Source organism: Nannospalax galili, unplaced genomic scaffold (genome assembly GCF_000622305.1).
Source record: "Nannospalax galili isolate Female #2095 unplaced genomic scaffold, S.galili_v1.0 scaffold741, whole genome shotgun sequence".
NCBI classification, from domain to species: Eukaryota; Metazoa; Chordata; class Mammalia; order Rodentia; family Spalacidae; genus Nannospalax; species Nannospalax galili.
Window position 1 is genome coordinate 901,155 of NW_008346093.1, and position 12,981 is coordinate 914,135.

The 12,981-nt window shown below is 43.9% G+C and overlaps 1 protein-coding gene across 1 annotated transcript in view; it reads left to right on the plus strand.

Annotated features, from left to right (window-relative positions):
- Ebp (EBP cholestenol delta-isomerase) overlaps positions 1-1,729 on the plus strand; it is a 6,443-nt gene extending 4,714 nt beyond the window's left edge. Inside the window, exons 3-5 of the mRNA XM_008842531.3 lie at positions 265-301; positions 426-556; positions 1,237-1,729. Of these exons, the coding sequence (XP_008840753.1) occupies positions 265-301; positions 426-556; positions 1,237-1,460 (392 nt within the window). The 3' untranslated portion in view covers positions 1,461-1,729. The remainder of the gene's footprint in view (positions 1-264; positions 302-425; positions 557-1,236) is intronic.
- Positions 1,730-12,981: the final 11,252 nt, after the last annotated feature.

The following is a 12,981-nucleotide window of genomic DNA, read 5'->3' on the forward strand; positions in this document are numbered from 1 at the left end:
TATATATATATATATGCGCTTCCTTTTACGTCACAGTTCCTCCTGAGCACCATGCAATCAATCATAGCAACAGTCTTCTGTATCAAGCTTCCTGCACATTTTATATATGTGTACACACACACACACACTTTGGAGTCTAAACTACTACCTGCATTGTACAGTTGAGGAAACTGTGGCATGGGGATATTATAAAGTTTGTCTTATAGTGGTTATCACACATGTGAGTTCCTTTTCCTGATTTTATTCTTCATGTATCTTTCTCAGGGAAAGAGTATTCCAAGGGAGACAGCCGATACATCCTGTGAGTATTTCGCTTTTGTCAATGGAGACCTGCGCTGGTTTGGGGTAGAAGTGAGTTAGGGGCCCTAATAAGATGCTCTGTAAGCAGAGCACAATGATGCCAGTGTCTCTCCTTTCTTTTACAGTGGTGATGGCTTCATTGTCTCTATGGAGACTCTCACAGCTTGTCTATGGGGACCACTCAGCCTGTGGGCTGTGATTGCCTTTCTCCGTCAACAACCCTCCCGCTTCGTCCTACAGCTTATGATTTCTGTGGGTAAGGAGAAGGCCTAAACTGAGCACTAGAGGGGTTAACGGGTGATCCACAAACACATTGCTATAGATGGGGTCCCGTAAGCTCCAGGTTTGTCATTTATTCTAAGGTTCTAAACTTGCCTTCAATTTTGGTTTGATCAGCCGTCCTGAATTGAGAAATTCTCCATGCTCTCACCAGGCGCGGTGATTGTATTGTAGCACTCAGAAGGCTGAGGCAGGAAGATGGTGAGTTTGGAGTCAGTCTAGGCTACATAACAAGACCCTATCAGTAAAAAAATGCAAGGGAGGAAGAAAGAAAGGAAAATGAAAAGAAAGAAAGAGCCGGGCGTGATGGCGCATGCCTTTAGTCCCAGGACTTGGGAGGCAGAGGCAGGCAGATCTCTGTGAGTTTGAGGCCAGCCTATTCTACATAGCAAGTTCCAGGCCACCGAGGGCTACAGGGAGACCCTTTCACAAAAAGAGCAAAAAAACACAAAACAAAACAAAAGAAGAAAAGAGATTCTCCAAACTCTAATTTCTAGAATTTCCACTTTCTTGTTATCTTAGATATTTAGCTCTAATTTCAGAATTTGGGCTGAGCTCTAAGGCCTTGAGGAATGATTTAGGAAATTCCGTGGAATTGAGAGCCTAAGTTAGCCTCCATGTCCTCACAGGGGTTCCTTCTCCTCTTGCCTCCCACAGGCCAGCTGTATGGGGACTTGCTGTACTTCCTGACAGAGCAACATGACGGATTCCAGCATGGGGAGCTGGGCCACCCCCTCTATTTCTGGTTTTATTTTGTTTTCATGAATGCCATATGGCTGGTGGTACCTGGAATCCTTGTGCTTGATTCCATAAAGCATCTCACTCATGCCCAGAGCATGATGGACAGCAAGGTCATGAAAGCCAAGAGCAAGCATAACTAAAGAGCAGTCCAGTGGCCTGGAACACTGTCAGTGAGGCACCCTCCCCTGCCTGCCAGAAGAACTGAATCCTGCTCCCACAGGATTGGAGCGTCAAAGCTAACTGATCTGTCACACTCAGGCTGACGAGTGGGCACAAAAGGACCAGAGACAGGAAAGGTAGGGAATATGTGTAGCTACTGTCAGGAACCACTTGGAAAACATATGAGAAGGCAGGAGGTCCATGGTGGTGGCAATTTTCAAAATCATGAAATAAAATATCATAATTGTAACACCAAGAATTATTTAATTACCAATTTGAGAAAATCCCTACAACTAACTCCACAGATCTCCCCCAACACTTATTCATCCTCAGGTCTCCATCATCATTACATAGACACCCCATGTCTGACTTCACAAACCCTCAGCACTGACTTACCACACTCCCATAATTTACCCTATAGAACCTAGAACTCACTACACAGTCTCCCCTTCAAGATCACCCCATCACTTTACCTATTAGACCCTGTCAGTTGCCCCATAGTCCCCTTGTATTAGTCAGCTTGGGCTACCATAACAAAATGATACAGACTGAGCAGCTTAAGCAACATATAGGGAAGTTCACAGATCTGGAACTAATCAGTAAAGGTGTCAGAAGGTTTGGGTTTTTTCTGAGGCTTCTTTCCTTAGTATGGGCTTTTCTCCATGTATTGGGGCTCCTGCTGTTTGTGTAGGTCCAACTTTCCTTTTAGGATGCCAAATTGGATTAGAGCCCACCCTACCAGCCTCATTTTAACTTCATCTCCTCCTTTAAAGGTTGTATCTCCAGAACAGTCCCATTCTGAGGTGCTGGGATTTAGGGCTTCAGTACATTAACCTGAGGAGGACACAGCTCAATTCAAACCATACTGTCCTCTGGTCTCCCTAAATTCATATCCCTCTTTTTTTTTGTCTTTTTGAGACAAGGTCTCCCTGTAGCCCCAACTGGCCTAGAACTCACTGTATAGACCAGGCTGGCCTTGAATTCACAGAGATCCCACCTGCCTCTGTCTCCTGAGTGCTGGAATTAAAGGTGTGAGCTACCACGCCCGGATTAACTTTTTTTGTTGAGGTTGAAGTGCTGGAGATCACAGATTGAACCCAGAGCCTTAAACTAGGGCTCTACCCCTGAGCCACACACAACACACATGAATGAACTTTATTTTTTGTTTTATTTATTTGGATTTTGGAGACAGGGTCTCATTATATAACCCAAGCTGGCCTGGGACTTTCTATGTACTCCAGACTAGTCTCATGGTCTTTCTGCTTTGGCCTCGAAAGTGCTGGAGTTGTAGATATGTTCCACTAAGCCAGCTTTTTAGATTGAATGATGATTAATTGACTGACTGACTGACTGACTGACTGTCTGACTGACTGACTGATTGATTGATTGATTGATTGATTGATTGATTGATTGATTGATTGAGAGACATGTCTCCCTATATATTGCAGACTGGTCTTAAACTTGCTATGTAGGCCAAGCTGAACTTGAACTTCTGATCCTCCTGACCCTTCTGGTTCAGCTTCTAGAGTGATGAGACTACAGGTATGTGCCACCATGCTGAGCTCCCTGCATGAATTGTTAATTCCAAGTCTCATTTAGATATCACATAAATCAAGCATGGATAAGAATTGAGGTATGATTCATCCTGAGGCATAAATTTCTATTTTCTATGAACCTGTGAAACCAGATGGGTTTTCAGCTTACAAAATACAGTGAGGACAGGCAGATTCCTATTCCACGATGGGAAACTTCAAAGAGGGAAGGGATCACAAGTCCTAAGTAAGTAAGTTCAAATTTCATTTAGTATTAAAGCTTGAGGGTCATCTCTTGGGTTTGATGCTCTGTCCTCCAGGCCTATAAGGTAGGGGACCCACCTCTAGGCCCACTGGGGCTACAGTGTTGTTCTTGGCCCTGGGAGGCATCCTGACCCACTAAAACCAAGGAATGGCCCTGGGCTTCAGAACTGAGGGGCAAACAGTTCTGTCATCAGAATCATTCTTTTCTTTTTTTTTTTCCTTTTTTTTTTGTCTTTCTGAGATAGGGTCTCCCTGTAGCCCCAGCTGTCCTGGATTCACCATGGAGACCAGACTGGCCTCAAATTCAAGTGCTGGGATTAAAGGCGTGCACCACCACTTCCAGCAAAAATTCTTTTCTTAAAGAAAAAAGGCTATTCATATCCAGGGAACCCTATTCTGTCCTGTAGAATTGCAGGAGTGGGATAGTCTTCCTTTATTTTGCTCTGTCCCTATCTCCCTCAGTCCCAGCTGGAAGTGTTGTGCTGGTGTTGCCTTACCTCAATTCCTGGATTTTGATGAGCTAGGCTGGTTACATGAGTGCAGCACACTCAGCAGTGATTTTTATGGGTTGTATAACAATGGCATTGGCGTTTTCTCTAGGACATTTTCTTGGTTTTATAATATGGGATAAGCTGAAAATATTCTAAATAAGCTGAAAATATTCTAAATCTTCTTGTTCCTTTCTACCTATACTTCTTTTTCAATTGATCTGTCCCCAGTCATATTTTTATGTAAGCAGCACAGAGAAACCCAACTACATCTTCAAAACGTTTTTTTAACTTTTTGTTTGCTTGTGTCCTTTTGTGTTTGATGTAGTTCTCATACTGTAGCCCAAGCTAACCTGAAACTCATTATGTAGCCAGGATGGCCTAGACTCATGGCAGTCCTCCTGCCTCAGCCTCCTGGGTGTGAGCCACCACCCCCAGCAATCCAGCAATCTTCAATGCATTTCTTAGAAATCACCTCAACTAAAACTTCAAGTTTATCATTCACGAGTTCTTTTTTTTTTTTGAAACAACATCTCCCTGTAGCCCCAGCTGGCCTGGAATTTGCTATGTAGACCAGGCTTGGCCTCGAACTCACAAAGATCCACCCGCTTCTGCCTCCCAAGTGCTGGGACTAAAGGCCACCATGCCCGACCTTCATTCACAAGTTCTATCTTCTGCAAAGCACTAACATTAAGTTAAGTTCTTTGCCTTCTAGTTTCCAATATGTTCCATGTTCCTCATTTCCATGTGAGACTTCAACAGAAGCACCTTTGACATCCATATTCTTACCAACTCAGTTGTCCTAGTCTGGACTGATACAACAAAACACCATAAGTTGGGTGGCTTATAAACAAAAGAAGCTTATTTAGCACAGTTCTGGAGGATAGCATTAGCAGATTGGAGATCTATTGAGGGTCACCTTTCCACTGTATTCTCATATAGTTGAAGGGTGAGAACATTGGTCTCTTCATCTCCTTATAAGGCCACTAATCCTGTTCAGGAGAGTACTAGTCTCATGATCTAATGAACTCCCATAGCCCCACCTCCTAATACTATCATACTGAGGATTTGGTTTCAACATAGGGATGAGGGAAGGACACAAAATGTTGAGACTATAATAACCTAGGCTTTTTTTTTTCAAAGCATGTACCTCAGAACTCTTATAACCTTTACCCATTATCCAGTTGCAAAACTACTTCCATATCTTTAGATATTTGTTATAGCAGCATCCATCCTACTTCTTAATACCAAAGTATTTGTTAGCTTGTTAGGGTGGCTTTAACAATATACCATAGACCAAGAGGTTGTGTGTGTGTGTGTGTGTGTGTGTGTGTGTGTGTGTCTCATATCTCAGATTGGCCTTGAACTCTTGATCTTCCTGCCTCCACCTCCCAAGTGCTGGAATTACAGGTGTACACCACCATGTCTGGCTTCCATGTGGCCTAAACAACATAAATTTGTGAGTTCAAGACCAGCCTTGTCAACTTAATGAGACCCTGTCTCAAAAAGTAAAAAGAGGGGCTAGAGAGATGGCTCAGCAGTTAAGAGTACTGGCTGCACTTGCAGAGGACCTGGGTTCGATTTCTAGCACCCACATAGTGGCTAAATAACTCCAATTCCAGGGGAATACGATGCCCTCTTCTGACCTCTGCAGGCGTTGCATGACACAGGTGCACTTACATATATCCAGGCAATGCACTTATACACTAAAAAAAAATTTAAAAAGAGGGCTGGGGACATAGATCTGTGGTAGACTATTTGTCTAACTTGAACAAGGCCCTCTGTTCAATCCCCAGTACTGCAAACAAACAAAAAACCATTTTTTTCCTCAGAGTTCTGGATGCTGAAAATTCAAGTTCACCTTGTCAGAAGGTTTGATTTCTTGTGAGGCTGTTCTCCTTGGGTTGCACGTAGCCATTTCTCACTGTGTCCTCACCGGATTTTTCCCTCTGTACATACCTAATTGCACATATATGTTGCAACTGCTTCTTACCAAGACATCAGTGAGATTGGCTTAGAGCCCAGCCTACCTACCAGCCTCATTTGGACTTAATCTCTTCTTCCAGGGGCTGGAGAGATGGCTCAGCAGTTAAGAACACTGACTACTGTTCTTGCAGAGGACCTGGGTTCGAATCCCAGCACCCACATGGCAGCTAACGGCTGTCCGTAACTCCAGTTCCGGGGGCAGCCTCTTCTGTCCTCTGCAGGCATTGCATGGCATGAGTGCACTTACCTACATGCAGGCAGTACACACATACACATAAAATAAAAATAATAAATAAAATATTTTTAAAAGCCCTTCCTCCAAAATATAGACACACTGTGAGATACTGGGAATTAGGATTTCAATCATTCACCTCGCAGACTCATTCCTGCATTATTTAGCTTACTGGTCCCTAATCACTCATTCCACAAACTTACCCATCTCTGACCCTACAAAACTCACTTGCTCCACAGACCTTGCCATTCATCCCATAGACACAGTATTACAGACTTCTCAGCTGTCCTATGGTTGACCTCACAGAACCCCCATCTCTTGCAGCACAATATCCCATCACTCACCTTACAGGCCAACACAACAACGTTTACAGATCCCTGTCACCTGGCAGCACCTCATCAGTCACCTACAGATCCATAATCCCTCATCCTAAAGACTAACTTCAGTTCCTTACAGATACATCTCATAGGCCCCGCCAATAACCTTGTCCCTCATTTCTCAATACCCATCATTCACTGCAGAGCTTAACTTATCCATCATTATCTCATAAATCCTCATCCCTTAGCTTATAAAGTATCTTGATCTAACACAGGCCCTATCACTGACCCCACAGACCCTCATTATGCTTTGTCTTAGTTAGTCCAGGCTTTCTTTATTTTATGTATATGGGTGTTTTGCCTGCATATATGTAAGTGCACCACATGTGTGCAATGCCCGCAGAGGCCAAAAGAGAGTGTCAGATCCCCTAGAACTGGAGTTATAGGTGATTGTTAGCTGCCATGTGTGTGCTAGGAATAGACTTCAGGTCCTCTGGAAGAACAGCAAGTGTTCTTAACTGCTGAGCCATCTCTCCAGCCCCAAGTTCAGGCTTTCTTTTTTTATTTATTATTTTTATTTTTTTAATGTGTTATGATTGTATTGTCTGCATGTAGGTAGGTGCACCTGTGTTGTGCAGTGGCTGTGGAGGTCAGAAGAGGGCCTTGAATCCCCTGGAACTGGAGTTAAGGATGGCCGTTAGCCACTATATGGTTGCTGGGAATCGAACCCAGGTCCTGCAAGGGCAATCAGTGCTCTTTTTTAAAATATATTTTATTTATTATTTTTATTTTATGTGTACTAGTGTTTTGCCTACATATATGTAAGTGCAGCACATATTTACAATTCCTGAAGAGGCCAGAAGAGGGTGTCCAATCCTGTGGAACTGGTTGTTAGCCACCATGTGGGTGCTGGGAACCGAACCCAGATCCAATGGAAGAACAGCAAGTGCTCTTAACTGCTGAACCATCTCTCCAGCCCAAAGTCCAGGCTTTCTTTTTTAAAAAATATTTTATTTATTATTTTCATGTGTATGCGTGTATTGCCTGCATGTAGGTAAGTGCACCCGTGTCATGCAGTGCCTGTGGAGGACAGAAGAGGCTGTCGGATCCCCTGGAACTGGGGTTACTGACAGTTGTTAGCTGCCATGTGGGTGCTGGGATACGAACCCAGGTCTTCTGCAAAAACAGTCGGTGTTCTTAACTGCTGAGCCATCTCTCCAGCCCCAAGTCCAGGCTTTCTTAATGCTAAAGACTAGATGGCTGTCTACTGCCATGATAAAACACTGACCAGGCCAGCCATAGTGGTGCACGCCTTTAATCCCAGCACTCAGGAGGCAGAGGCAGGCGGATCTCTGTGAGTTCAAGGCCAGCCTGGTCTACATAGTGAGTTCCAGGACAGCTGGGGATACAGGGAGACCCTATCTCAAAAAATACCAAAAAAAAAAAAACTGATCAAAACCAACTTGGGAAGAAAAGAGTTTATTTTATCTTACATCTCCCAGGTCACAGTCCATTACTGACAGAAGTCAGGGCAAGAATTCAGAGAAGGAATGTGGAGACAGGAGCCGAAGCATAGACCATGAAGGAATGCTGCTCACTGGCTTGTTGCCTCTGGCCTGTGCTCAGCCTGCTTTCTTATACAACACAGGACCACCTGCCTGTGGGGTGGCACCACCCACAGTGGACTGGGCAGAACCCTCCCACATCACTGAACAATCAAGAAAGTGACCCACAGACATGGTCACAGGCCAATCCAATGGAGGAAATTCCCCAATTGAGGTTCCTTCTCCCTAGGTGTGTCAAATTGACAACTGAAGCTATCCAGCAAAGTGGCTTAATGCATTTAATGCATTTCTCACAGGGTTGAAGGTCTAAGATCGAGGTATGGCTTGGTTTCTTCTGAGGCCTCTCTCCACATATAAATGGCTGCCTTTTTAAAAAAATATTTTATTTTTATTTTTTATGTGTATAGGTGTTTTGTCTGTATGTGTGTAAGTGTACCTATGTGGTGCAATGCCCAGGGAGATCAGAATAAGGCATCAGATGTCCTGGAACTGGTGTTATGGATGGTTGTTAGCCACCATGTGGGTGCTGGGAATCAAACCTGGGTTCTCTGCAAGAGCAGTCAATCACTGAGCCATTTCTCCAGCCCCATGGCTGTCTTTTAAAGAATATTTTATTGTTTATGTGTATGAATGTACTGCCTGCATGTATGTAAGTGCACCTGTGTCATTCAGTGCCCACAAAGGTCAGAAGAGAGCATCAGATCCCCTGGAACTGGAGTTATAGAAGTAGTTATGTGGATGCTAGGAACCAAACCTGGGTCCTTCAAGAGCAGCCAGTGCTCTTAACCACCAGCCATTGCTCCAGCCCCCAAAGGCTGCCTTTTTGCTATGTCCTCCCGTGGTCTTCTGTGTGCTCATATTCATGGTGTCTCTTCCTCTTCTCATAAGAACACCAGTCCTGTTGTTTTAGTGCCCCACCATTGTGACCTCATTTAACCTTAGTTACTTCCTTAGACCCTTGTCTCAAATAACAATCACCTTGGAGGTGAGAGGTTTATCATATGATTTTTTTTGGAGGGGTGTCAAAGAATGCAGTCCATAACATTTCCCAACACCACACAGACCTCATTATTCACCCCATGGATGCCAGATCCCACACCTCACAAAGTCCCTAACACTCAAACCACACATACCCCCGTCACTTAGTCTCGGCTCCTGATAAGTCACCACACAGACACCTTATCATTCACACACTACTCCTAATCACTCACCCTACATAACCTACATCTGTCCCACAGATCTCCATCACAGCACCTACCCCCATCACTTAAATTAGACCCCCTTATTCACCGCATAGGTCCCTATATCTAAACACCATGACGCACTCTATAGAACACCCATCATTCAACCTACTGACCCCATTGCTAGCCCTACAGAGCCACCAATCACTTATGACACATTCCCCATCAACAAACCCCACAGACTCCTCATAGCTCACTGCAGAACTTATCACTCTCATCACAGATGTCCCCACCATTAAAACTATAGATTTAAAAAAAAACTGTAGATTTGATCTCGCACCCCAAAGACCCCTTAGCATTCATTCTACTTACAATTCCATCTCTCAACTTGTAGTCCTACACTATGCATAATATATACCTGTTCAATCACTTGCAAATGCCATCAGTCACCCTACAGACCATCTATCATGCATCCATAGCCTCCCTTATCCCCCCAAACCCCACCCCACTCTCCTTACAGACTTCCTTTCATCCCACAGATATCCCACACTTACCCTACAGAACCCTTAAGACCACCATGTCCCGTTCCATAGTCTCTCATTAAATAACCGGTGCTTGAATTTTTGAGGAGAAGCAAAGAGTAAGATGACAGATATCTAAAGGCTGACTTTAGGTAATCTACATAAAAGAGGACTTCAGTTCAAATCCTGACTCTGATCAGGCTTTCAATGTAGTTTTGAAGAAGTATCTTTTTTTTTTTAAAGAAAGAAAACAGTTGTGAGTATTGTAAGGGGTTTGTTGTTGTTGTTGTTGTTGTTGTTGTTGTTAGACAAGGTCTTACTATGAAACCAAGTTAGATTTGAACTCATGATTCTCCTGCCTCAGCCTCCCAAGTACTGAGATTACAGGTGTTGGCTACCATGCTGAAGAAGAAAACAATTGTAATGAGTACACTGCAAGGGGCAGCTGGTTTGTCAAGTAACAAGAGTACCACCTGTAGTCAAGAAATATCTTATTGGGGGCTGGAAAGATGGCTCAGTGGTTAAGAGCTCTGGATGGTTTTGCACCCACATGGCAGCTAACAACTGTCTATAACTCCAGTTCCAGGACATCCAACGCCTTCTTCTGACTTCCAAGGGTACTGCACGACACAGGTGCACTTACATACATGCAGGCAAAACACTCATACACGGGTTTGGAGAGATGGGTCAGCAGGTAGGAGCACTGACTGCTCTTGCAGAGGACCTGAGTTTGATTCCCAGCACCCACATGGCGGCTACAAACCGTCCTTAACTCCAGTTCCAGGGGACTCCAAAGCCCTCTTCTGACCTCCATAGCATTGCATGACACGGATGTACTCACATACATACAGGCAATACAGTCATACACATAAAATAAAAATAACAAAATATATTTAAAAAAACACTCATACATGTAAAATAAAAGTAAGTTAAAATTTTAAAAATGTCTTATTGTTAAGGCCAAAGATCTGTATTGCCTCAATTCTTTCATTTCATATGCTATCACTCAATTTTTTGGGGGGGGTCTTTTTGAGACAGGGTCTCCTTGTAGCTCCAGCTGGCCTGGAACTCGCTATGTAGACCAGGCTGGCCTCGAACTCACAGAGATCCGCCTGCCTCTGCCTCCCGAGTGCTGGGACTAAAGGTGTGCGCCACCATACCTGGCTCAATCCTTTACTTCAAGACTTGATGATCTTCCTCTACCTCACACACAAGGTCACCTTCTGACCATTGCACTACCTACTCTTTGTGCTACTTTTTTTCCTTTGACCTTGAACTTGTTTCTATTCAGCCTTTAATACCTCTCAATGAAGAATGACATCTAAAATATGACTGCTAATACTTGTCTCATAGGGTTTTTAGTAAAGATGAAATAAATTGATATATAGAAACTGTCTAGCATACATACTTTGTTGAGTGGAAGAATGAATAAACAAATGAAAGTTCTCCCCAAGATAATAGCCAGGACCTCCTTTTAATCTTCTTCCAGTATCTTCCCATTTAAGCCCTCTGCACAACCAAGACAGAGGTATCTGACCTCATCATATCCCTGTCTAAAGGGTGCACCAATGCCCTCAGGATCCTAATGGGTTGCTCATCCCACCCTATGATAACTGAAGTAAGCAGACTGTCAAGACTCTTTCCCAGCAGGAAATCCAGCAGTACATGTGGAATAGGAAAGACTAGCTGGCTTTCAAAGAAAAGTCTCTGTTATTTATAGCTTCCAAAAGTGAGGATATATTTTAATGTATAATACCAAGGCAACAACTATTTTAAAATATACCAAATTGGAATTTCAGACTTGTCTAGAAAAGTTACCTGGGGATAAAACTCAGTGGTAGAGTACTTGCTAGCATGCACAGAGCCCTGGGTTTCATCCTCAGCACCCCATGAAACCAGGTATGGTGTCATGCATCTATAATTCCAGCTCTCAGGAGGATCAGAAATTCAAGGTCTTCAACTACATAGTGAGTTTGAGGCCAGCCTGGGCTACATGAGACCTTGTCTCAAAAATAAAAAAGTTTACCTTAAAGGTAGCACTATATGATGTTGCAGTAAGTAGCTGAAGTCTAGGCACCTTACAAGATTCTTTCATTAGAAATTTATGAGGCTGGAGAAATGGCTCAGCAGTTAAGAGTGCATACTGCTACTAGGTGTGGTGCAGGCTTTTGATACCAGCACTCAGGAAGCAAAGGCAGGTGAATATGAGATCAAGGCCAGCCTGAGATGGTCTACATAGTGAATTCCAGGTCAGCTAGGGCTATACAGTGAAACCCTGTCTCAAAGACAAACAAAAGAACAACAATAAAACCCGAGTGCCTACTGCACTTGTAGAGGACCTGAGTTCAGTTCCCAGCACTCACACCTGGCTCTTCACAACTGCCTGTAACTCCAGTTCTAGGGCAACCAACGCACTCTTCTGGCCTCCTAAGGAACTTCCACACATAAGCACATTTCCTCACACAGACAGAAACATATCCATGTAATTAAAAAATAAGAGGTCTGGTGTGGTGGCACATGCCTTTAGTTCTAGCACTCAGGAGGCAGAGGTAAGTGGATCTTTGTGAGTTCAAGGCCAGCCTGGTCTACATATCGAGTTCTAGGCCAGACAAGACTACATAGTGAGACCCTGTCTCAAAAAAACGAAAACGGGGAGGGGGTGCACACTGGAGTCCTGAGAGATGCTCAGTAATTAAGAGCAATGACAGCTCTTGCAGAGGGCCTGGATGTGGTTTCCAGAACCCAAATGATAGCTAACAACCATCAGTAACTCCAGTTCCAGGATATCTGATGCCCTCTTCTGGCCTCCTTGGGCATTGCATGACACAAGTGACATTCATGCAGGCTTATACACAAAATAAAAATAAGAGTCTGGAAAGATGGCTCAGCAGTTAAGAGCACTGGATGCTCTTGCAGAGGACCCAGGCTCTAGTCCCACCACCCACATGGCAGCTAACAACCATCCATAACATCTGTAACTCCAGTTCCAGGGAAATCCAATTCCCTCTTCTGACCTCTGCAGGCATTGCACGACATGTGTGCACTTACACAAATGCAAGCAATACACTCATACACATAAAATAAAAATAATAAATAAAATATTTTGGGGCTGGAGAGATGGCTCAGCGGTTAAGAACATCGGTTGTTCTTGTAGAAGACCAGGGTTCAAATCCCAGCACCCACATGGAAGCTAACAGCTGTCAGTAACTCCAGGTCCAGGGGATCCGATGGCCTCTTCTGTCCTCCAAGGGCACTGCACGACACGGATGTACTTACCTACATGCAGACAATACACACATAGACATAAAATAAAAAAAATAAATAGAATGCATGTAGGTAAGTGCACCCATGTTGTACAATGCCCGCAGAGGTCAGAAGAGGCTGTCAGATCCCCTGGGACTGGAGTTACGGACAGT